Source organism: Epinephelus moara, chromosome 4 (assembly GCF_006386435.1).
Source record: "Epinephelus moara isolate mb chromosome 4, YSFRI_EMoa_1.0, whole genome shotgun sequence".
Classification (NCBI taxonomy): Eukaryota; Metazoa; Chordata; class Actinopteri; order Perciformes; family Serranidae; genus Epinephelus; species Epinephelus moara.
Window position 1 is genome coordinate 26,531,011 of NC_065509.1, and position 24,547 is coordinate 26,555,557.

At 40.7% G+C, this 24,547-nt stretch overlaps 3 protein-coding genes across 7 annotated transcripts; 1 reads left to right on the plus strand and 2 right to left on the minus strand.

The window, feature by feature from the left end:
* Positions 1-2,033: 2,033 nt before the first annotated feature.
* dnajc4 (DnaJ (Hsp40) homolog, subfamily C, member 4) lies at positions 2,034-8,904 on the minus strand. Of its 2 annotated transcripts, none has more exons than XM_050041987.1 (7): positions 8,468-8,904; positions 6,470-6,594; positions 6,229-6,319; positions 5,600-5,781; positions 4,605-4,766; positions 4,150-4,236; positions 2,034-4,031 (listed from the first exon to the last, which is right to left on the minus strand). In XM_050041987.1, exons 2-7 carry the CDS (start codon positions 6,559-6,561, stop codon positions 3,935-3,937), a joined length of 711 nt encoding a protein of 236 aa, XP_049897944.1. In that variant the 5' UTR covers positions 6,562-6,594; positions 8,468-8,904; the 3' UTR covers positions 2,034-3,934. The 2 variants fall into 2 exon arrangements, with proteins under 2 accessions (XP_049897944.1, XP_049897943.1); XM_050041986.1 differs by lacking the exon at positions 8,468-8,904 and adding an exon at positions 7,967-8,077.
* Positions 8,905-9,796: 892 nt separating this feature from the next.
* On the plus strand, positions 9,797-16,559 carry nudt22 (nudix (nucleoside diphosphate linked moiety X)-type motif 22). 4 transcript variants are annotated; one of them, XM_050041982.1, is made up of 7 exons: positions 9,798-9,878; positions 11,057-11,226; positions 12,317-12,962; positions 13,039-13,158; positions 13,580-13,677; positions 15,195-15,288; positions 15,644-16,559. In XM_050041982.1, the coding sequence occupies exons 2-7, from the start codon at positions 11,138-11,140 to the stop codon at positions 15,791-15,793; spliced, it is 1,197 nt and encodes a 398-aa protein (XP_049897939.1). In that variant the 5' UTR covers positions 9,798-9,878; positions 11,057-11,137; the 3' UTR covers positions 15,794-16,559. The 4 variants fall into 4 exon arrangements, with proteins under 4 accessions (XP_049897942.1, XP_049897939.1, XP_049897941.1 ...); XM_050041984.1 differs by having other exon boundaries at positions 9,850-9,878; positions 11,060-11,226; XM_050041983.1 differs by lacking the exon at positions 9,798-9,878 and adding an exon at positions 9,915-10,048.
* si:ch211-107m4.1 (heterogeneous nuclear ribonucleoprotein U-like protein 2) lies at positions 16,093-24,006 on the minus strand. The gene is made up of 11 exons (XM_050041981.1): positions 23,332-24,006; positions 21,109-21,185; positions 20,721-20,957; positions 20,484-20,596; positions 20,102-20,365; positions 19,824-19,946; positions 19,609-19,710; positions 19,205-19,373; positions 18,846-19,073; positions 18,712-18,764; positions 16,093-16,710 (listed from the first exon to the last, which is right to left on the minus strand). The coding sequence occupies exons 1-11, from the start codon at positions 23,874-23,876 to the stop codon at positions 16,636-16,638; spliced, it is 1,986 nt and encodes a 661-aa protein (XP_049897938.1). The 5' UTR covers positions 23,877-24,006; the 3' UTR covers positions 16,093-16,635.
* Between the last annotated feature and the right edge of the window lie 541 nt (positions 24,007-24,547).

A 24,547-nucleotide genomic window follows, 5' to 3' on the forward strand; every position in this document is an offset into this window, starting at 1 on the left:
AGGCAGCAGGCCAAGCAAAGCACCCCAGACGTCCCTCTCCCAAGCAACACTTTCCAGCTCCTCCTGAGGGACCCCAAGGCGTTCCAAATCCAGATGAGAAATGTAATCCCTCCATTCACTGTTTTTGTTATTCATCTATGACAGTAATCCAATAAATTTGGACATAATAATCAACCCGAAGATGTCACCTTGAAAACCGTGGTAGGGATTTTCCCCTATATGGACATTTTATACACCAAGACGATTAATCTGGAAAATGTTTAGCAGGTTAATCAATAATGAAAAGAACTGCCCTGACACACTGTGGCAACACTTGGCTGTCGGTCAATGTCCGGCTGTCAGTGAGTGTCTGTCCCCCTAGTTTTTGCCGTGTGTCCCACACTGTTGGCACTGGTCAGCCCTTGTAGGCTTTTTTTTTTTAGCTGATTCAACATGTTGAATTGGCGTCAGAGACGGCGGAGCCTGTTGAAGAATGACATCACAGTGATTGGCAGTTTAGCTCAGTCGCAAGAAGAGAAACGGAAGTGAGGAAAGTAAACATATGGCTTCAGACAAGAAGAAGAAGAAAAAAACTTCTTGTATTGGGTAAATTAATCTTTTAACCATTGATCTCCTCAACAGAAATGGTTTGTAACTGTCAAATATTAATCCTTTCAACATTGTGTTGTGTTCTTAATGTGCTAACAGGCTAACAAGGGTCTTGAATCCATCCTGTCATTCTTCTAGTTTCCCTTTTTGAATGACAATTACAGACTATTAATTATTTAATCTTCCGCTCCATATCACTGTCTATTATTCTCCAAATAATACATCAGAGGGGATGTCAGATACACAGCATTATTTCAGAGCATGATCTGACACACTTTTCCTCTGCAGCTCATTAAACTGAAGATAAGCTGCATTCATAGCTGGTTTTCTTTTGTGTGTGTGTGTGTGTGTGTGTGTGTGTGGAGGCATGCCAACACCAGAATCTCAGTCATTATAGTGTGTTTGGGTTATGACAGGGCACTCACACGCCACATGAGGGTGAGGGTGTCTGTAAGCTATGCAGGGAAACCTTATCTCCAGCTGAAGTCTCCACACAGGGGCCACTGGTGACAAGAACACAAGAGAATGTAAAGAGCGATATCGCTTCTCTTCAGTTCACACAGTAGTTTTGGGATTTCATAAGTTCAGTAGTGCAAATATTCTTTAAGAAACAACCAGAAACAAAGCCTCTTTTCCATGATGTCACAAGTAAACAGATGTCGCATACCCAGGATGTGCAGATGAACTGTTTTATAACCAAAATGAAATAGAGCTTTCATGTGAGTATAAATATGCAAATAAACATGCCGTGTACTGTATCTGTACAGTCAGTTCTCAGTTAATCACATTACATCTGCAGCTCTGAATGTGAGGTTAGAGGGTTAGGAGAGCAGTTAAAATTCACTTTCATTGAGATAATGGAAAATGAACTTGTAAATTCTCAGCCAGGGCAGATCAATAATTATCTAATTATCCAACAGTGCTGACTCTTCTGTGTGGTTGCTCATTAAAAGGCATCTGGACGTCTCAGCCAATGAGTAGAATTAAATTTAACTTTTGAAAGATTTCTCTGATGTGGTTCAATAACTTTTACTAGACCGCCTGTGGCTCAGGAGGTAGTGCAGGTCATCCTGTGATCGGTAGATCGGCAACTCGATCCCTGGCTCCTCCACCCTACATGTTGTTGAGCAAAATGCTGAATTGCAAATTGCACCCAATGGCTAAGTGTGAATGTTCAACTGAGCAGCAGGTGACACATTGTATGGTAGCGTCGGCCACCAGTGTGTGAATGGATGAATGTGATATGTAGTGTTAAAGTGCTTTGAGTGTTCGCAAGTCTAGAGGGTGCTATACAAGTGCAAGTCCATCTACCATTGTCCAAAGTAATCTTAAATTCATTGGTTGGAAGTAAGAAAAATCATGCAGTGTCTGTAGTCTGTTCTGTATTACAAATCCAGGACCAACACATACATGAATGAGAGACAAACAAAAAGGAAAAGTAATGATTGATGAGAAAACGTTGATCTTTTAATCATTTCCCTCTGACATCCCCTCAGGGAATAGGTAAGGCAGTCAAAAACAGAATGACATCAAAAATCTCTAAAATCTAAAAAATGAGAGGCAAAGTGGTAAATGTTGAAATAACCAGTGAACTTCTTTCCATTCATTCAATGTGAACATTTTCATAGTCTCATAGTCTAAATAAATTACTCAGTGTCACTTTTTTCAAGCCATAATATTGATCTTCTTCTTCTCTGACTCTATTTCTAACAAATGGAGGTCCATTTATTATGCATGATGTTGCATTTTTACAGTAACACAGAAGGTCAACAGAGGGAACAATGAGGAGTTTGACAGTGATGTCCCAAGATCCATACCTGTGATTACTGAAGAGGCATAGTCGCATTTTTCAATCACTTTGTTTCAACCACTTATTGCCGAAACTTTCGACTTTGCACAGTCATACTTCAATTTCAATTCAATTTTATTTACTTCACCCTCCTCAATCATCCCCCAACAGTCTCATCAAACCTAAGAGAACATTAGTGTTCAGCCCAAGATATGATTTTAATCAATCAGTTAGTCAGTCCTGTCTTGACCTGACTCAACTCATCTGGCATTGATTTGCTTTTATTTGTGAGCCCTGTATGCTGTGTACCACTAACAGCAATGAGTCAGGGGACAATAAATAACAGGTTCCTGTGAGTTCATCTGGATCAGGGCTGGGTATTGGTACCCTGAAACAAGCCGTTGCCAAGTAGTATCAAAACTTCTCTGATCAAACAATACCTGAATTTGATCCTTTATGTACATAGATCTAAAAAAAAGTGACTACTCGTATGGATTTCCTTGCAGCCAAACACCTGGAGCGTTCTTCATTTTAAGTACAGTTCAGTATGAAGTTGAGTGTGGTGTGTTTGACAGAGTTGGCAGTTCAGTGTGCTGAGGTGCCACCACAACATTCAAAAGTAGGGCTATACTACATGTCTGTCGCCTGATATCGGACAGAATTGTCAACTTGTAACAGTCTGTTTCCATCTTTAGTGTGACATTGCCACCTCTCTAATTAATTTCTGTGAGGGAGGAGAATTCAATTTTCCCTAACCAATCACTAGAGAGCAATGTGGCTGCCTGAATCTAACGTCACTTTAAGTCCACACACTGTTTTGCCGGGCTTTTAAGATTGGAGCTAAGCAAAGTAACACAAACTACGACACTGGGCAATGTTGAGAAGTTATGACGACTAAAAGCATCCTCAATAGCAGCATCTATCTTGTCTATAGCACTCACCATTGTTATTATTACTCCTCTTTGGTTCTGGCACATCGCTTGATAACACTTGACAATGGCGTTCGTACCACCCGTGGTGCTGACTGGCTAATTGATTCCCTCTGTGATACTCACTAGTAGGTTTTCATTTTAACAGAGAAGCTGCTCTTTCATGTCGCAATGCCAGATGACCAGTCTGGACCCAGGCACACACACCTATGGCATCTGGTGACAATTTTTTAAATAATACCCAGCCCTAATTAGAAGCAGCTTATACAGTTTTCTTTGTGGCTCAGAGAGGTTTGAGCTGAAGCTGGATCCTTTTGACCATCACATCACTTCAAATAATCCACACTAAGTACAAATGGTTCAACAGATCAGTCCAGTCTGATGTGCAGTTTAGCACGGTAATGAAGACACACATGTATGACCAGATGAAACCCAACATCACACCCGCGTTCTGTGTCTTCAAGTCCTCAGGATCACAGCTGAGAACAAACACGGGTGCATCAATCTGTTTCGTTTAAATAAAAAAAACTTTAAAATCCTAAAACAGGTACCACAATCAGTCTTGCGTCCACCTTCGACCTGCTGGCAGCTCAAACTCCATCATTACTGAGCACAGTTGGAGACTCTCCTACTTGTCCTCTCCATCGTTGCGGATTTTGAACTTCTCTACAAACTCAGCATGTTTCTGCCGCAGGATTTCTGTCTGCTTCTTAAAACCGTTGACCCTGAAAAACAGCAGAGAAGAAAAATTCACACTCAGCTCTTTATTCAAGCATCACAGAACCCAAACAAAATAACTGCTACCACTCAAATGTGTCATCAAAAAGAAGTTTGTGCACTCACCTGGCTCTCTCTTTGGATTCATTGTAAATTTCTGTGATGATTCGATCTTTCTCATCCATGAAGTTATTGTGAACTTGTTCAAGTTTCCTAAAAGAGTCAAGAAACACTCGAGTTAAGCCGTTTGCAGAAAAACTTTGCTTAACCTAGAAAACGTGTCACTCAGCGGGCTCTCTGTATGCTCAGTTGCCTTTATGAGTTTGTACAGCTGTTATACAGCTCTACAGACCACAGAGAGGTGAATCTCCACAAATAGAAGTGACACACAATCAGTTTGTGAAAACAAATCCTGCAACAAGGTTGTGTCGACACCACATGGCACGGTTGTGTCCACAAACAGTCCCATTCATCTGGATGTGAGTGGGCAGCAAAGAAAACTCAGCGCAGTGAGGGAAGTTATTTCTACTTTTGTAATATTCAACTTTTCAAAGTGTCTTCATCGTGTGCCTGTTTTGTACCTAAAGAAGACTAAGTGGGCTCCGATGCTGAGCACCATCGTGACGACGCAGTAGCAAACCAGGCGGAAGTTCCTCTTCCGTCTCTTCTGCCACTCCTCTGCCGGCATCTCCTGTGCTCGATGAAACTGCTCCCAATAACGAAAGTTGTTCTGGGCCTCCGTACTGGTGGTAAAGAAGTTGAAGAAGAAATATGATTGGTGACTTAAAAAACGGGAGGTTGGACATCTGGTACAAATGTTTGATACAGTCTTAACTAACGCGTTAATGGGGCGAGTCTAAGGGACTATTAAGTAGTACATTTTCAATCAGTTTGTGAAGGACAAGACAGTAAACTCAGTGATTGTCTGTCTTTTCTTGGACTGTACCAAATAGTTTAAAAAGATTTAAAGCTTTATTCATAACATTGACATTTGCATTCTAAATCAATATTTGAATGCTGAGCTTTTTTTGTATGTCTATTCATTCTGTTTAAACCTGATATTTCTGCACAGTTGCAGAGAGAGCGAGACTTACTCGCAAGGACTCCATAATGTGAGCCCATAGCAGAAAGAAGACAGCCCTAGTCTTTTCTCAAAAAATAGGACAACACAATTTGCTTGAAGACTGGCCTCTGGCAGAAACAATGTCAAAAGAACAGTTTCTAGACTTGTGCAAAACTTGAACAAACCTTGAAATATCAAACTATGCAGCACCTCCATCAAATAAATGAACATTTCTGATAAATAAATGCAGGGTTAGTGTTCCTTCTATGGCAAAGTACAGAGCACCTGAGCTTTTAGTTGTTTAGTCTTTACAAGAACAGCATGACTAATGAGAGTGCTATAGCAAAACACTAACCCACAAGTCCATTGTTAAAGCTACATGTCTTCTTGCCGCAGAAGAACATAAGCCAATGTCTGCCTATCCCACATTAGTAGGGTTAAAGAGTGAGGAGGAAGGTCAAGTTATGTAACACTTAAACAAGTACAAACTTGACAGATTGTCTGTATCTTCACCTGGCTCTGTAGGTGGTGTGACTGGAGGTAGATCTGAAGGCCTGGCCCCCGCTGTATGGAGGTCGGATTTTGAAGTCATATTCCTTCCTGCTCAGCTCTTTGCTCAGCACTCGGTAGGCCTCGTTCAGCTCCACAAATTGGCTGTGCAGCGCTGGGTTGGATGGGTCACTGTCTGGGTGTAACTGTAGGATGAGTGAGTCAGTTTCAGTAATGAGGTCTACTGACCAAACCAGCCTATGAATCAAGACATATTCTGGTGCAGGCATGTGCTAATCTGAGCATGTATACTAATGTGTGGACATGTGTGCTAATATAAACATGCATTATCACACAAAAATGTTCTTACTTTATCTGTTTAACAAATGCACGAACATGTGCGGTTTGCACTTGTGACTGTGCTTTTTCCTCTAAAAGGGGGGAGTTTTCTCATCCCTCAGTTATGCCAAAACCATAAGGTAAATACACATGCACATCCTTATTTATACTAGGAGCCACAACATGAAAACAAACAGTCAGGACGCTCACTGTGGGAACAGTTGAAAAGTGGAAACCATGCTGTGAAAGGCTGCCCTCCTGTGGCCGGACATTTTGTCTAAATGCACAACTTGTTAAAAAAATTAGGACTCTACCTTCTTAGATTTGTTGAAAAATGCATTTTTAATTTCGTCCAAGGATGCATCAGATTTGACTCCAAGGAGGTCGTAGTAGTTCACAGCTTTTCTGTGGTGAGAAAGCAAAGAAGTCAAAACTAAACACACATTAAGACCTGTATAAAGTATAAAGCATAATACCGAAACACAATCACCAAGTTGTTTTTAATCATTCTAAAACACACACACACACACACACACATATATATGCAGAGTCTACCTGTGTGCATAGCTCTGTGAGAGCAGACGCAGACCGCTCTTGCAGCACCAAAGACAACTCTGACATAAACGTAGCTGAGCCTCCAGTTGCATGATGGAAAGTTTTTGAGGTTCCACACAGACGACCTGTGCGATTAAAGCAGATGGTGACATTAACAGTGAGACAAAGAGTCTTACTGGGGAAGCAGGAAGATATTTAAAACCAAAATATAAACTATTAAGTAAACAGACCCCAGCCTGACAGCATTTTAAATATATTTATGTTGCACTTTGCATAAATACATCTTATTAATGTTCTGTAGGAGGAACATAATCTGGTGTTTTATACCGCTGAAGTTTACATTCATACAAAGGAGTTGGAAGCAGTGTGCTTTAAACATGGCAGATGATTTTTTTTTTTTTAATTTTCTGTACTTGTTTAATTACATTGTACTGATAGGAGATTGGCAACAACTTATAAGGAATATCAGTTGATTGTTCTTTTGTTACATTATGGAAGGCTCATATCACATCATGAATGTCTGTTGTAACAATTTTGACAGCTAAAAACAAAATCATAACTTGAACAACTATGGAACACGATGTCCCCAACCATGGACAACTGGATTTCAGTTGTCAGTGATTTATTTTCCTAATTTCATAGACTATCTGACTTTAAATTTTAGGATAACCATTTGAGCAATGTGTGACATACTTGAAAGAAATGACCCTGACATGTAACGTACTGCATTAGTCATTGAAAGATCATAGTCCTGAGTAAGTGTTGTATCCCATGTCAATGCAAGCATTAAGCTTGAAAACATATTGATTAAATAGAGTGTAAAATAAAGATATTATAATACTCTGCTGGTAGAAATAGTTATTAACTTGCTGTTAGACAGTTTTCCTGTCTTTACCTTTCAGTGTGTTTCCATTGAAAATAATGCTGACAGCAACTTTTCTCTTGTCTGTTTACACGTGATGTGACTAAGAACAACAACATGAGACAAGGTGAGGGATTTATCTTTAATTTAGGACTTTACCACTGAACAAACAACAGTTGCAGCGGTCTTATTATCAGCTGAAACAATAAACACAACGTGTCATTTACTTTGTCACCGTGCAGCTTTGTGCTTGGGGGTGTGTTGATCCAATAATGTTACAATAGAAGTTAGTTTTATACTTTGAATTACAAATATCTACTTTGATTACTTTCATCAGCTGCAGACAGCAGCTGTGTGCACGTTTATCATTGTGAAATGAACTGTCAAATAACTAACATACAGTAACAATTAGTTTCCAGTGGGTACACTTTGTTCTGCTACCTGAACAGCAGAGCTAACGCTAGCCGGGAGTTAGCTTCAAGTGCCTGGCAGCTATTCTGTGCTACTGTTAGCATGCTAATGATGAGCTAACTTAGCTAGCTGTGTTGTGTAATAAAAGAAGCACAAAAGTTAAACAGTGTTACAAAACTGGAGCGAGTGGAAAGGCAGACTTTAAACAAAGAAAAGTGACATACCAGCGGGAATCCGTTTCATAACAGTACCAGTACTGTGGGCCCGTTGCATAAACTCAACTGCATCATGCTAGCTACAATAAAACCGGAAGACTGGAGATTGGCCCTTCAAAATAAAGGCCCCGTTTTCTCTTTCTTTTCTTTTTTTGTTTGTTTTTTGTTGTTTTTTCCCCCTACCACTTCAAAGGGTTTTTGGGCGACCATGTGTCATATAAAGAGTAAGGACATATTGTACTGTTTTTTTTGTTTTTGTTTGTTTTTTTAAATATAATATTCATTAGACCAGACAACAAAACAAATAATGAATGTTATTCTTCTACTTAATATTACTACTACTATTTATTTATTGCTATGGCCTATAGAGTGTGCCAGGGCTGACGTCAAAACCCGGAAGTTTAGCATCGCGCTGGTTCCCGGAAGAGAAAGTGAATGTGATTTTTGCATTGCGTTTTGGATTATGTCAGAAAATAAGCTCTGTGGCTAACACAAGTTTATGATACTTACAGGTTTTGTTCAGCGAGATAATCTTCACATATGAACACCTTTCATACCGCATTTGAAGCTTAAATGCGATCGCCAGAAGTAAAAAGCTAACGTTAGGCTTTAACGGACTACATGACTACTCCACGGTCGCATGACTCTTGACGTCACCGCCACTAAGCTTTCAACTGATTTCGGCCGCTTTATTTTAAAAACATTGTATAATGGGGAAATCGGACTGTTTAAGCTAAATAAGAAGCTGTAATGGCGGACTGCCAGCACTCTCACCTATTCGGGGGTGATGACGTTTACTGTCCCCGACAGGGTTTGTAGTCGTATTGAGCAACTTGTTAGCAACCGCCTTTTTACGACACGTAAAAGCTTCAAAATTCACAAGTAGGGTATTTACTGACGTGTTTTATGTCGTAGAACAAAACCTGAAAACCGCTTTTGTTAACCACAGACCTTATTTGAGGCATTTCACCAAAATCCCATTCAAAAAACGTATTGACTTTTAGACGAGAGAACCGGAAGTGCTAAAAGATTAACATAAATTCTATTCTAGTATTTATCTATGCGCATAAACAATAGCTGCACTTGTACTTTATTTGTATTACAGTCACCGTTGGGAAGGTTGCTTTTGAGAGGTAATGCATTACAGATTACTAGTTACCCTGTTACAATGTAATACGTTGTACAACTATTGTAATTACTTCATCAAAGTGTGTAACCTATGACATTTGATTACTTTTCGATTACTTCTCTGATAGATGTTTTAAACTGGGCAGTGAAACTAAAAATGTCAGATTTAGGCTATGCCAAAAGAACAGTGAAAAAGATGCAAAGCAAAAGAAGGAATGTCGTATTCTACATATAACATTTTACTACAAAGAATATATTTAGATATAACCCCTTTGTACACACCAACATTCTGATTATTAACTGTAATTCAATTAACTTTTTTTTCAGTAACTGTATCTGATGACTTTTACATTTATTTTGCAATTTAATTACTGTAACTAGTTACTACCCAACACTGATTACTGTTTGTAACTTGTAACAAAGTGCCCAGTATTTTAAGTTTGATTATGACCGGAAGTTACTGTTGATTCCCGGGATCTTGACACAACACAACCCCGCCCCCTGCACGTGTTTGTTTTGCCAGGATTTTAACCCTTCTGTTGCCGTGTTCACCTGCAGAGGTGAAATAAAGGATTTATCTATATTATCTATACATTTTTAATGCTACACAACGTATAATATCACATGTTTTATATTAAAAAAACAACTACCAGCAGTCAGTAAAATATTTCTGATGATGTCACACATACATGTAGTTCCAACGCTTGGCCACTGGGTGGTGATAATGAACAAATTTCGCCGTCTGTTCAAAAACGAGGAAGAACCTACTCTACAGAAGCTTCCACCTCGGAAGGTAAGACTAATCAACTACAATGTTTTACTCAGATTTAACACATGTTCAGGCCTCTGCAGTAACCTTTACACGGTACTAAATACTGGCGGCGTTATGGTTTAACATGTGAGACTGACTGGCACTCAGTCTGTGGTCTCTCTGTGTGTTCTCAGCTGCAGGATGAAATAAAAGTAAGTTAGTTCATCTCTGAAGTTGTCAGGTTTCAGTCGGAACAGTTCACAACATCGAGTAAATCCAACGAAGAATAACATTAATGTAGCCACATATGTGATCCATAACAAACTGTACAATGCTGTGCAGACGGAAAAATATGATTTTTGTCTCATTTTTGGCTCCTTTCACATCTCCAGCTCGCAGTTATCAGCTGTTTATCAATGCCTGGGCTAGTGTCCTGACACCTACACAGACACAGTTACTTTTAAAGGTGTTTCCAATCACTCAGTTATTTCAGGAGCTATCCTGGGAGTTACATGCATATACAAATCACACTGATAAAGGTGTGAGTTGATGCATCATTACAGATGATATGGTGACCTGCACAGATGATGACTTTATGATGATGATTTCATACCTAATATTTATTTATGATCTATGGATAGGCCTACATTGCTGCTTTTTTTTTACTGTGGCTTGTAAAGTGTCCTTGAGTGCTTTGAAAGGCGTTATTAACATTATTATTTATTATTATAACAAGCAGGAGAGTGGAGGAGATGTCAGTAAAGTACAGCTAGTTCTGACAAGAGTCTAACAGATGACGTGGAAACACTTGTGTGGGTGGACTGTGAGTTTGTGGGGGAGTACTTTGTTATACACAAGAAGGCTCAAAATGTGACTGCACTTTAACTTCTTCATATTTGCTTTCCTTAATCACTTGAGAAGAAAATATATTTATTCAACAAATGTTACACTGTTAAACATTTCAGGAGTTATTTGATTTCACTGATAAAACTTACACTTGTAATTAAATTCAACGCTTAAATAACTGCAGGCTTGTTAGAAATGAACCAAATGATCTGTGCTGCCCCTGACTGTGTGTTCATGGCGTGTCTGTTTGTGTATAAGGAGTGGACATACTTCCTGACCAGGACACAGTTATTTACTGCATTTAGATGGTTTGCCAGATTCAGCTCTTTACAACATGTTTACAGCCTCTTTTTTCTTTCATTTTGTTTCCTCAGTAGAAATATTAACAGTTAAAAACCCTCACAGAGCTGCAGCCGTGTGAGTGAAGAGACGTCAATGAGAATCCACAGTGAGAGATGATGGACTCTGAGGTGTCTCTGCTGCTGCACTGTGCAGCCTGGAGGGGGCTGCTGGAGTCTCAAGTACAAGTGGAGCTCTCTGAAAGGTAGGATCATTAATCAGGCCTCTGGAATGTGTAAATATCACATAAGACCTTTCTACTTAACAAAACAATGGCACAAAACTTACATAGATATTGGGCTTTATTTTTAAAAACCCCTCAAGTGAAAATCAAGTTATTACCTTGTTAGCATGTCCATGTGGTGTTATATACGCTACACGTAGGGCTGGGCAATATATCCATATCATATCAATACCGTGATATGTCTTAGATTTTGGCATCTGAGTGTTGTCTTTTCCCGTTTTAAAGGCTGCATTACAGTAAAGTGATGTTATTTTCTAAACTTACTTTATGCAACGACAGTGACATGTATGCCTACCTCCACCACGTGGCCCATACAGACGCAACAGTTATTCAATATTACAATTACAGTCGAAACCCTAAATACGGAGTACAATACATTTTGCTATAACAACTGAATGAGAGCAGCCAGCAGGTGATTGCTGGTATTTTTCTTTCCTCTGTGGCATTGGTATCTCATCAAAGATTAGTGCCACAATAAACTTTGATCGCTCTAATGTATTCCAAAGTCTGCTCCCACCAGCAAACTTTTCCCCTACATTTAAGGGATATGCTCCTCCCTCGCAGCTCAGCAGAGTATGACATGAGAAGGAGGTGTGGCTATGTGTCAGCATTTTGCAGGTTGACTAACTTTCACTTCAGCTTGTCAGAGCTGGCGATCAGGGTTAAGGTTCATTTAACATTAACAACACACAATCAGCTGTTTGATCACGTTGGCAAGCTGAAGGCTCATTCACAAGCAGATGTTTGTGTGTTTGATAAGCAGAGGTAAAGGTGAGCAGGTAGATGCACGCATACAAAATGGGGCAAAGGTGTAGAGTTAGATCTCAGCCATGTTAAGGCATGACGGGAACAGAGATGAGTTTTTAGGGGTGAATGCCCACAGAGGAACTTTAAAGAATGACATGACATGGTAGGAAGGGATTTTTATGAGATTTGATGATAAGAAAATATAGAATAACACCAGCCTTATCCTTTAATGCAGTAGTTTGACACTGTGCAAACTGTAACCGTAGTAATCTGAAGAGTTTGTTTGCTTCCTGTCCCTCCTCAGATTCAACAGGCAGACAGATCCGGCTCTAGAGCGTCTGATAGATGAGGTGTGGACAGAGCGGGTGTCCAAGGAGCCGTGGCTTTTCAATGGGTCCAAATTCAGACTGCACTCTTTCTGCTTGGCCTCGTCACCCTCTGTTCCTCCTAAACACCCTTCATGCTCTCAGCCAACCCTCATCTCCTTCTCAGACTGTGCAGAGGAGCAGGAGGGAGAGTTACAACACAGCAGACAAACAGTGAAGGAGGATCTGTGTATCACTGATGGTCTGCATGACGCTGCTCAGAGCAGTTTGGACAGAAACGGACCTGTGAAGACAGAAAGTGTAGACCGTGTCAGTGAGAGCATCACAGCTGAACCCTCTTCCAAAAACACAGATGATCAAAACACCACTCCGCTCCTCACTCTGAGACTAGGCCTCACATGCTATAAGGACTACCTGGGAACAAACTGGTCATGTCAAGTGGCAGAGCTTCGTCAGCGAGGGGAGGAGGAGTTCAGTGATCCTCTGGTGCTGCTGGCTCAGCCTCTGGGTGTAGGTGGCATCCTGTGTACGGACGACAGTCAGGTGGTGTTCATCAGGAGGAGCCAGAGGGTGGCGGAGGCAGGGGGGCTCCTGGACATCCCCGGAGGTCACCCAGAGCCAAAGGTGAGGTCAATAAAGAAAATGAAGTGTCATTCAAATATGCGTCATGTTTTATTGAACTGTCGCTGCACCTCCTCAGGTGGTGTGTGAGCGTCTGGGCCACGCAGTGTGTGAGGAGCAGATCAGTGTGGACATGATGCAGCAGAGGCTCGTCGTCTCGGAGCTGTTTTCGTCTGTGTGCGCCGAGATCAGAGACGAGGTGAGAGAAGTGTCCACTGTAGACTTGTTATTTCATGTTGAGGTGACGTTGAATTACACAGTTACGTCATAGGTATGATTTAAGATTACTTACACTTGTGCCCAAAGGATCTATTTAGTATGAGGAGTCACTGCCTTGCATGTGCAGTGGCTGGTTGTATGCAGCTGTTTCCAGTCACTACTCAGGGCCTGCAGGATACGAGTCTTGGACAGGTCGACCAGGTTCATCCTGCTGATGATCCTGTGGTCATGTCCCTTGTCCTCCACAAACTCAGTGGGTCATAACGAGAGTAAAGATGGATTGAGATCTGGAGCTCCTGTCATTCACTCCTAATGCTGCTGCGGCTCTGCTTGTTGCCCAGCTTCAACCAATCCTGAATGTCACTGTGACATCACACCGTCTTCCCTCTGTTCGTCTGCAGGTGAATATTCCCCTGAGCTCCCTCGGAGAGCCGGTCCTGATGGGTGTCGCTCTGAATCACACCAGCGCCGGGAGACCAAGTGCTGAGTTCTACGTCAGGTACTCATTCAGTTTTGGTTTGATATGAAGGGAGTTTGTCTTGAATCACTTTTTATAAAGATATAGTGTAGAGTAGAGCTGCAACAATTAGTCAGTTAATCAACTGGCACAAAATGAATTGGCACCTATTTTGATGATTTTTTTTGCAATTAACAGTTTAATTTAACAATTAAAATGAAGTGGAGCAGAAGTAAAGAGTAGCATAAATGGAAATACTCAAGTAATACTCAATTATACAGTACTATAGTACCCCCACTGGGAATGGGGAAAAAAAGGTTGTATAAGACTTAAATAAAATCTAAAACAACACTATACATACTGTATACATGGTGAGATACACACTTCAATCATACATAAGCCAAAATGTAAACATAAGTACACACACGCAATCATACAAATATATTTATACATCAGTCACAGTTGTCTACAGCCAGCCTACATTGTCGTTTGCTCTAAGGAAGAATCAATTTTGAAAAATCTCAGTTTAGTGTTTTCATATCTGTCAGAAATGGTTGCCATGTCCTGTAAAATGTACGTGTAGAGCCACCCAGCATGCACCCTTTTTCTCCAAGTGTAGAAAACACATAAGATCACCAGCCCACTGGACATGTGTGGGAGACACCTTCTGCTTCCACTTAGTAAGTATAAGGCATCGAGCAATTAAGGAGGCAAAGGCAACAGCATTTATGTAGCGTCTAGGAAGAGGTATGTTCTCTGCAACTACTCTGAAATTGCAATTAGTGGGGAAGGGGTACATTTGACTCCAAAAACTACAGAAAATGAGAATGAATGAGGGATCATGTTACTGTTCTACACCTGTTGCATAAGGAATGTGACCCTGGATAAATCTTGGCTAACTTTTCTTTGGATAGATGAAGGCGGTGCAAGACCTTGAACTGTAGGAGGCCGTGTCTGGCACAAATTGAGGAGTGAATTCTTTGAAGACTGCCAATTGAGATCTGTGATTTTAGGAGCCACATCATCCTCCCACTGGAATCTAATAGTGGAGAGAGAGGCAGAGTGTAGAGTTTATAATGTAGTATATATCACCTTTTAGTAATTTTTTAAGCAAAAAAAGCCAAACCTTAACTGGTTTCATGCTTCTTAAATGTGAGAATTTGGTGCTTTTCTGTGTCACACATAAACGTTTCCCAAACTTCTCCTGGAGTATTTCTTGTCCTGCATCAAATGATCAACTTGTTATGCACTCCTAAAGCTGCTTGATAATTAGCTGATAATTTAAATCATCTCTTTTGGAGCAGGGAGAGATCTAAGACATGCAGGACAAGAGTTACTACAGGAGAGGTTTGAGGAACACTGCTACACATGATAATAAACCAAATACCTTTTGATTTCTGGACTGTTGGTCGGAGGAAATGTACCATTTGAAGATGTAACCCTGAGCTCTCAGAAACTACACAGGGCATTTTTCACTATGTTGTGAAATCTAATTGAAAAATGATTTGGGAAAATAGTGGACAGCCCTAATGAAGAGTCTGTTTTCGGTGTGTCCTTAGTTGCTCGTTGACATCTGATGAGGTCAGAAAGTTGTACTGGAAAGGAGGAGCAGAGGCCCATGAGTCCACAGATATCGTGTTCCTCAGCAGAACAGTGAGTAATCTAAAGTTACAGAAGGGCTGCACCAATATGGAGAAAATAATAAATAATAATAATTATCAGTAATGTGGATATACTGACTAAATGGGTAAAGGGAATTAATACAAAAGCTACAACAGTCTGTTAAGTTTAGAAATTTACATCACCTTACTGTAATGCAGCCTTTAAAACCAGGAAAAAACAACACTTACAGTATCAATTTATTGCCCAGCCCTAAGCTACATATTGTCTGAACAGCAACTCATGAATGAGCTTCCTTGTTTTGACAGTTGCATTAGAAAGAAAGCACAGTGATCATAACACGATGTTGATACACAAGTCTGCATTTTGTTGTCCCTGACATTTGTAGGAGGTGTTGCAGCTGGACAGGAACAGCCCTCTGTGGTCGGAGCTGTGTCCTTCAGCTAAAGGAGCCGTGCTGCTGTATCAGACAGTGAAGCCTGACGGAGAGCGAGGACACGACACTCAGCTGGTCGCATCAGGAGATGTGTCCAGATGATCAAAAATACACAAAGAAACCTTTTCATTTACTGTAATCACTCCCTGACCAATACTGGTGTTAACACTGTGCAAAACACTGTATTTTTCATTATTTGTACACTGTGCAGTAAAAACATGTTTAAAATTTAAAAATATTTTTTAGAATAAAAACCCTCAAAGTGACCTGGTTAAAATTATTAAATACTACAACTCTGATTTTCTTTGATTCGTCAAAGCAGCAAGTGCAACACATCCTGTGGTCTGTAATTCTCTGTCTCTAGTAGGGCTGGACGATTATGGCAAAAATAGTAATCACGATTATTTTTGATTGATATTGAAATCGCGATTAATAAACACGATTATAAGTTGGTGGTGTTGCCTTGGGGGGCGGACACCACAGCGTGACAAACATTGCAAACAATTTCTTTTTCCTCGACGTCCGTCAACTTGAAGCCAAAATGTTTCCAGATGACTGAAGTTGTCCTACCTTTCTCCTCAACCAAAGGCTGCCTTTCTGCCATGTTCTTAATCGCTCGCTCCACATAGTATTGATCCACACACGTCACACGCTTGCTGCTGCTGCACGTAACACAGGCGCATTCACGGTGCTTTTCCAGCACAGGAACTTACATACACGCCGTGCGGCGCATTAATCGCTTTTCTTCGATTATGTTTTTACGATCATGAGAAGCCAAAATTGAAATCATGATTAAAATTCGATTAATCGTCCAGCCCTAGTCTCTAGTCTATTATATCACTTGCTGATGTAATTATCTTTTTTTTTTAAGACATCATTAGAATGATTGTCCTTGTAAACAAACACAGTGCAGCGGCATCTCTTTCTTCTTCCTCCATGTTTCTTCAGCAGTAACCTTCGTATCCGCTGTAACCGACGTCTCTGTAGTAGTAGCCCTGGTCCTGATAAGGCACACTCCACTGAAATGTAAATGACACAAAAGGACAATGAGGTTTGGCTTACTCTGGCTACGTGGCTGTAGCTGTGTTAGTTATGATCTGTGAGCGGTTTAAAAAGCAGACAAGTGCTGAATGTGGATGTGACAGCTCTGTCGAAACAAGCTCAGGTTCATCCCAAACACAGTTGGTGTATAATGAAGAGGAAATGGTAATTAAGATTATTAGTGTGTTAGATTGAGACAGCAGTGAGAATTGGTCCGACAATACATCTATAATTTATTTTTCTTCTGACCTAATTATAGCCTCAGATGAGTGAGCAGTTTCTCTGCCAACATCACAAACTGATCTCATGTCCTCCCCACTGGTATATTGATTAAACCAGTGGTTCTCAAATGGTGCGCTGTAGCACACTGGTGTGCTGTGATGCCAATTCAGGTGTGCCGTGGGATTTTGTGATAATAAGCACACATTATTATTGCAGTATTCAACTGGGCCTGATAAAGAGGCAAACTAGCTAAAAAAAAAAGTAATTTTAATTAATTAACATTTACGGGGAACCTATTTGTCGCCATTCAAGCGTGGGAATTGTGTGTGACACATCAAAAGCCCTGACTGGCATACTTGTTCACTGTCACTCTCACTGGAGCACCTGAATAGAACAGTCATCATTAGCATTATTAGTAACACCTGTGCCTTCTCTGTGAGAGAGGCCTGTATGAGACTGAATGTGCTGTAATTGTTAGTGCAATCACTCTGCTGATGGAAGGTTGAGACAGACTCAAGTCATCACTGCTGCACTGTTGCATTTTTTCTAGTTACCAAATATCTTAGTGTTGTGATCGCTGTCATTTCCTGTGTCACAGTGTTAGTGTGATTGCATCTCTAATAAGATCGACCACAAACATCATCCCTGCACCATCGAATCTGAAGCATTTTATTTACTCACTGTCATCCAGCGTTTGGAGAATACTTGTCTTACCATCATTATTTCTCTGCTTAAGAACCTCTTCAGCCTCTTGAGAGTCCTCCTTCCCACTCCTAACAGTTTTTCACCTTGAGAGCTCTCTTCAGGGCTGAGATGCTTTGTGAATAACTTATATCAACTTTACCAGGATCTAGTCTTAAAGGGATAGTCTGGTCTTTTTGAAATAGGGTTGCAGGGTGTCTACAGGTGTCAAATACCTAAATTCCATGCTTTTTAAGACCTTTTCATAGTCTTTTTTAAAAATCAAATTTAAGACTGATTTTTGGACAAATCATCCTTTTCTTTTTCAAGCATTGAAGGTAAGTATAAAAATAAGAAAATATATTTGGTCCGGTGCAGAGATAGCTTTAAGGTATATGGTTATTAGACGAGAGTTGCTAACAGGTAAATGCAAGTATAAAGTGCAAGTTTTTATACCATCAGTGATGTGTACTTTCAGAGAGGAGCTTGACTCATTTTGACCAAAAAAAAAAAAAATATATATATATAAAATAATATAAAAATATAATATAAAAATCCTTGAAATTAGATATTTATTAGAATTTTTTTGTGGCAATTAAGACCTAACAAATTCAAATTTAAGTCTATTTAATGACATTTAAGACATTTATAAAATTGAATTTAAGACATTTTAAGACCTTTTAGGGACCTGCAGACACCCTGGGTTGTATAGCGTACTCATCCATAGTCAGTCTTTTACATACAGTAGATGTCAGTCAGCACAGCCCAGTTCGGAGAAGCAGGCTGAAGTACGACATGAGAGCTAGTCAATTTATTGCTGTGGAGGGGTCAGCAACAAAACATATTTTAGCCTCCTAAAAATACCTACCAGAGTTATATTTTTAGGAACTTTATAGAGAGTTGTCATTAAGAGCAACTCTTCATACTAGGAGGCTTTATGAATACAGCCCCAGGCGATTTTGTTGAACACAAACCTTTTAACCTTAAAGTGCATTTAAGATAAGGACAAAGCTAAAGCCCTAATAATGTCACAATGAGGTTTGTTGTGTGAGACTTAACAGCCGCATAACACTCACATATCTTGGCTGCTGCCTCCATGGCTGCACGTTGAATCTTGTGTCGCTCCATCCTACAAAGACCAAAAAGAAATCAACTAACATCTTAAAACATCAAGTCTTCCGACATGCTGCCCATCAGTTCTCTTTCTGACCGTTATGTCCACTCCACTGGATCCTATGTGAGGGTGGAGGGCCGTAAGGGTAGGGTCTTTTCTTGTGTAGTCTGGGTTTCTTCTTCTCCTGTTTGGGGACCGGGGGCAGCAGTCTGCGAGCCTCATCTTTAAACTCCTGTAGGAGCATCTGTGCCTGTTCCTGAGGCAGCTCGACATACTGCAGCTCCTCCAGCACGTCGCTCTGCTGCTCTGGAAGAGTGTAGCTCACTGGAGACAAGAAGGGAAGTTTAAGTTGTAGAGGCATGACAGAATTTATGTGCAAGTGCCTCAGAGCACTAAGGTTTCCTCTTATCAATCATTACATGTTATACTTCCTGTAAAATGTGCACATGTCTGACCTTGGAGTTTGAGCAGGGCAGTCTCAGGGATCTGCTCCCCGTCACTGGTTTGGTGCTGGGACAATCGTCTTTTCCACACGTCCGCTGAGGGGAAGACCACCACCACCTGGCGCCTGAAGCCTGTGAACAGCTGCAGCTTGTAACGCCGTGCAGAGAAGAGGATGTTGCACTGGAAACAGAGAAATGACAAAGAGGACATGGCAGAGAGGAGGTGGAATAAAACATCCAAGTGCTGTAACACCCCAGCATGTTTCAGCCTAAAGCCTAAAGCCTTTTGAGATGACACGCTATGATTCAAGCCTCTAGCTAATGTTAGCTACATAAACATAAACTTGAAGTAAGCTGTGAGCCTTAGGCTTTGCTAAACAGAAGGCTTAAATATTAGCTAAAAATTGATGTGTTACCTGGTCGAGGATATAGTTGCCAGGACTCTGAGCAGCAATCTTAATCAAATCAGTGAGACACTGAGAGGCCTGCTGCAGCCGGCTGTCCCTCTGTCCACCACTCTGCGCACACACACACACAGGTTGAACATTTTGGATCAGTTGGTCAGAAAACTGAACATCATCTTTGAATGTGAAAATAAAACATGAGAGTGGAGACTGGAGGTTTGACTGACAATCATACATGCGAGCAGCTCCTCTGTGCCCAGCAGCCTGTACTGTTTCTCAGGATGCTTCTTCATCTGAGTCCTGGCCCAGTGACTCTTCCCAGAACCAGGAAGACCAACCATCAACAACACCTGGAGGGAAAAACATACAGATTAAAATGTAACAGCTACTTTTATATTCAGTCTGAAAATAACCAAATTAGCATATTACCATTACCAGGCAAATTCAGCTTTTCCATCACACACATTCCAATACTCTGGAAGGAAACCCAGCTGCTGACTCTCACCTCACACTGTGCTCTGGAGGTAGGAGGCGATGTTGTGCGCACCCTCTGCCCCGCAGGAAGAGCTGCCAGCGGTGTAAACCCTGGAGGGCCGGGGTACCAGGGAGAATTGTGAGCTGTGGGGTCCAGGAGGATTCTGACTGAGCAGCTCTTACAGAGGACGTGAGGGAACAAAGCACAACCGGAGGAGCTCAGTGAAAAAGCTTCACCCATGAAACGACCATTCTTATAGAAAGAGAGCTGAACAGCACCGTCTGTGGAGAAAGACTGTAGATGTGCAAACACAAGCACACAGTTGGGATTATAAAAAGAAATGAAAAAGTTAAGATTCAACAGTTTCAATGACTGTGATAAGAGGAAGAATTGAAGATAACATATCACTCACAGCATAACAGCCAATGATATCCCCCTCTGAGAACGGTTCTCCAAACTCTTCCTCCTTCCCACCTGAGACTTTTTTACCGCGTCCATCATATGCAAAAGAAAATTCATCTTCACCTGGTATGAGACAGACAGAGAGCCAGAGGGAGAAAGACGACAATGATCGTAACAGGACTGAACACATCTCCAGAGAAGGTGCTTCTGTTCTGATCACTTCTCCTAAAATGAATCTAATCCTCACCCAGCAGCAGAGAGGCATCGGCCAAAGACCAGCCGACTCTCAGACCATGATGATCATCTTGTCCCTCCAGCTGTGTAGTCAACAACGTCCTCTCCAGCCTCACTTCAAAGCCCACCCTGCCCTGCAGCACCCCGTGGGTGAGCCTGCAGCCTGACCACAGCAAGGGGAACCGAGCCCAGAACCGTGGCTGGCCACATGCACCATCAGGACCCACCTCAAAGTGGAGGTGACTGTCATCTGTGCAACAACAAGGAACAACAGGGATACAAAAATGCTTCTGCACTGCTCTCATGACTTGTGACAGAATTAACCAATCATAGTTTAAAACACTGTAACTACATGAGGTTTGTTTCTACAGAGAGGTGATGCGTGTTGTCCAAAGACTTACATGGATTGAGTCTGACTTTATCTTCATCTTCCTCTTCTGCCTCCACTCTGTCCACTGGAGGTTCTGGTGATTTGGCTCTGGTTCAGAAGAGATAGAGACGCATGCTGCTTAATAAAACCCTCTCCATTAAAGAGCTTCCTCTTGTAGCCTCAGTCACCTGTTTTTCTTTTGTTCTAGACTATGTAAATTCTGTGATTATGTGATTTATGATCTTGACAAAAGGTCTGAGAACTGATATAAACATTTGCCATAGCAATATTTAGGGTCTCTTGATTTTTCATAATTTCATTCTTCACAGTCAGACATATTGGTTTTTATCTCTCTTTTAGCAAGCACTTTACTTCTATTGAAGTTTCCTGAGGCTTCATCTATTTTCCTGCGGCTTAGAGATGTTACATCTTTTGTGAAGTTAGAAATGATAAGACTATGCTTAAAGGATTCTTATTTTTCTCTCTTTAACTTTTTACACTTTCAATTTTCATACACGTTACAATAACAACTAGTACAAATGATATTTTCTATACAGAGACAATGTTTTGTTGTACTTGTCTGGTGGGTAGGGTCCCCCTGTGAGGCCATCTCAACATAAAAATGAGAGACTTACAATTTTATACTTATGCTTTTATTTAGTATTAATTTATTTAGTATTTCCAACAAAAACGTTTATAAAATAGTACAGTACAAGTACCGCAACATTAGGGCTGCAATTGGGGATTATTTTCATTGTTGAATAATCTGTATATTATTTTCTCGATAAATCAATAAATTTTTTGGTCTCTCAAATGTCAGAAAATGGTGAAAAACTTCAATCCGTGCTTATGCCAAAGTCTCAGATGACGTCCTAAAATGACTTGTTTTGTCCACATCCAAAGATAATCAATTTACTTGCATAGAGGAGTCGAGAAACCAGAAAATATGCACATTTAAGAAGCTGGCATCAAAGAATTTTGACTACCGATTTATCAATTATCAATTTAGTTGGTGATTAATTTAATGGTTGAAAATTAATCAATTAATCATTGCAGCTCTACTCCAAATTGTACTTTCTACTTCTGCCCCACATAAAACTGATGAAAACACTTGACTAACAGTCTACCACCTGTTATAAATGTTTATTCCTAACATATAGGCCTACTTTAGGTTTATTAGTACTCTTAAAGTGTACTTTAAAGGGGAACACCACTTAAAGTTAGAATTCCAATATGTTATCCTAATGGTCTAGGAAAGTTCAATCATATTTATGAACATGAGCGAACCTCTGTCTCAAAGCCAGAAACCAGAGAATTAAGTCTCAAATTTGTGACGTCACTGGGCACTGGACCTGAGGGCCAGGGCCAGCTCCTTCTCACATCATATGGTTTTTTTTAAAAGAAAGTCATAAAAATGAGACAAACAACTGTTTCAACTTTCAGTGAAACGTTTTCAACTCTCTACTGTTCTTCAGTTCAAGTTGGGGCCCATGCTGTTGAGTTTACACGTCTTTGCTGTGGCCATTTTTTCTCACTGGCAGGAAATGTGCGCTGTAAGGTAACTGTTTGTGGTTTGCTTGTTAACCATCTGTTTATGATAACACATTAGTTCCCCCTGTGTAGTTCCTACTAAGCGAAATAATGTCTACAAAGTTTGTAGACATTCGCTTAGTAGGACCTCTGCAGGAGGAACTAAGTGGCAGCATTATCATACAGTCTGTAGTGCAAACTGTATGATAATGCTGCCACTGTAAGGTGAACAGAAATAAATTAAAAGTGATCTTGATTGACTGACCAATACTGCATGGCAGGCCACATAAACATAGTATATTTTGAAATTATTATTATTATTTTTGGCATTTAAAATGAAAATGCACAGGCCACAATTGGCCCTCGAGCCAGACTTTGACATGCCTGTCATAGGGTATAAAGTCTGGAGCTGCTCCATAGACAATTAATGGGAGACTGACTTTGTTTGTTTTCATTTTATACCCAAATGAGCTTTACTATATTATACTTATCATACTGTTACACTTAAGAAAATCTCTATGGATGCTATCAGTAATTTATAACATCTTTTTCAATTAACTGTCCCTGGAGCAGCTCCAGATTTTATTGTTTACTACACTTTTTGACTGTCTTAGACCACAGGAATAACATGTATGAGTTTTGAAAATGGGCGTTATTCCTCCTTTAAGTGTGAATGAATCTGAAGCTAAATGTCTCTTTGCAACACCACTAACTAAACTACTACCTCTTGTATCGTATCTCCTCTTTGAACTCGTAGAAAGCTCTTCCTCTGCCCATCTCCTCTGATGACACAGCCCTCCTGTCCTCTCCAGGATCCTCTGCACCTCCCTGCTGCACTATACCCTCTCCCTCCTCCTCTTGGTACACTGGTACAGTCTCTGAAACACACTCAGAAACCTGTTGTAGTGTTGAAACAAACTCAGAGCTGTGTTGTAGTGTTGTCAGACCGGGGTCAGTCTGTGTGGAGGTGTCTGTGTACTCTCGGGTACAGTCCGGTTTACATTGCTCAGTAACACCGTCTCGTGTTGGAGGTGAAGAGGGTGGAGCACAGACCTCCACTGTCTCCGTCGCTATTGAAGGTGTCAGTGAGCTGTCACTTTGTAGTTTCACCTCTTCATCATCACCGTCTTTCCCGTTTTGCTCAGCCTCTAACGCGGACCACAGCCTGCCCAGCAGCTCAGCCTTCAGACCCTTACTGTCCAACCCCAGTTCTTTCAGTCTGGACCGCAGCTCCGCTACTTTGAGCTTTTTAATGTCCGTTAGCTTCATTGTTACCGTGTGAGGACAGATTTAAGTGTCTTATTACTCGAGTTGTGACAAAAAGCAAACTTAAAGTAAACTGTTGAAAAAGAGCAGCGGTTGGGATCAAAACATCGGTTCAATATGGAGCCCTGGTTTCTGATTGGCTGTTTTCTTCTTCGTCCTTCAAATATTCGGCAGATGCGACACTCAAATTTACTCTCTGCTGCCACCACATGCTTAGAAACGGCACTACACTTGGTGGTCTAACATGGGTGATCCACATTGTTTATGCTTTATCCATCTTTTCTCTGCTATCCACAACAACCAATTACACTGTTCAACAGTGGTGGAAATATTTAGATCCCTTACTTAAGTAAAATTACTAATACCACTCCACTACAAGTAAAACACCACTTCAAAACCCTACTTAAGTAAGTAAGTACTGCTGCAGATGCTTTATGTTGTTCTCATGTTGACTCCTTTACATACTGTCGGGTAATTTAATCTATAGCAATGCATCATATTCTTTTATATCATCGTATGTTTGTAGCATCACTGTCCTGTGAGAACCATGTATCTCTGAAACGTCAACTTTTCATCGAGTTGCCCTGTTTTCTGCTTCATGATGATGCATTTTCCAGCTAATTCAAGAAGAGTTTTAAATACTTTATTTAGCTTAAGAAGGAAGTAGGAGAATG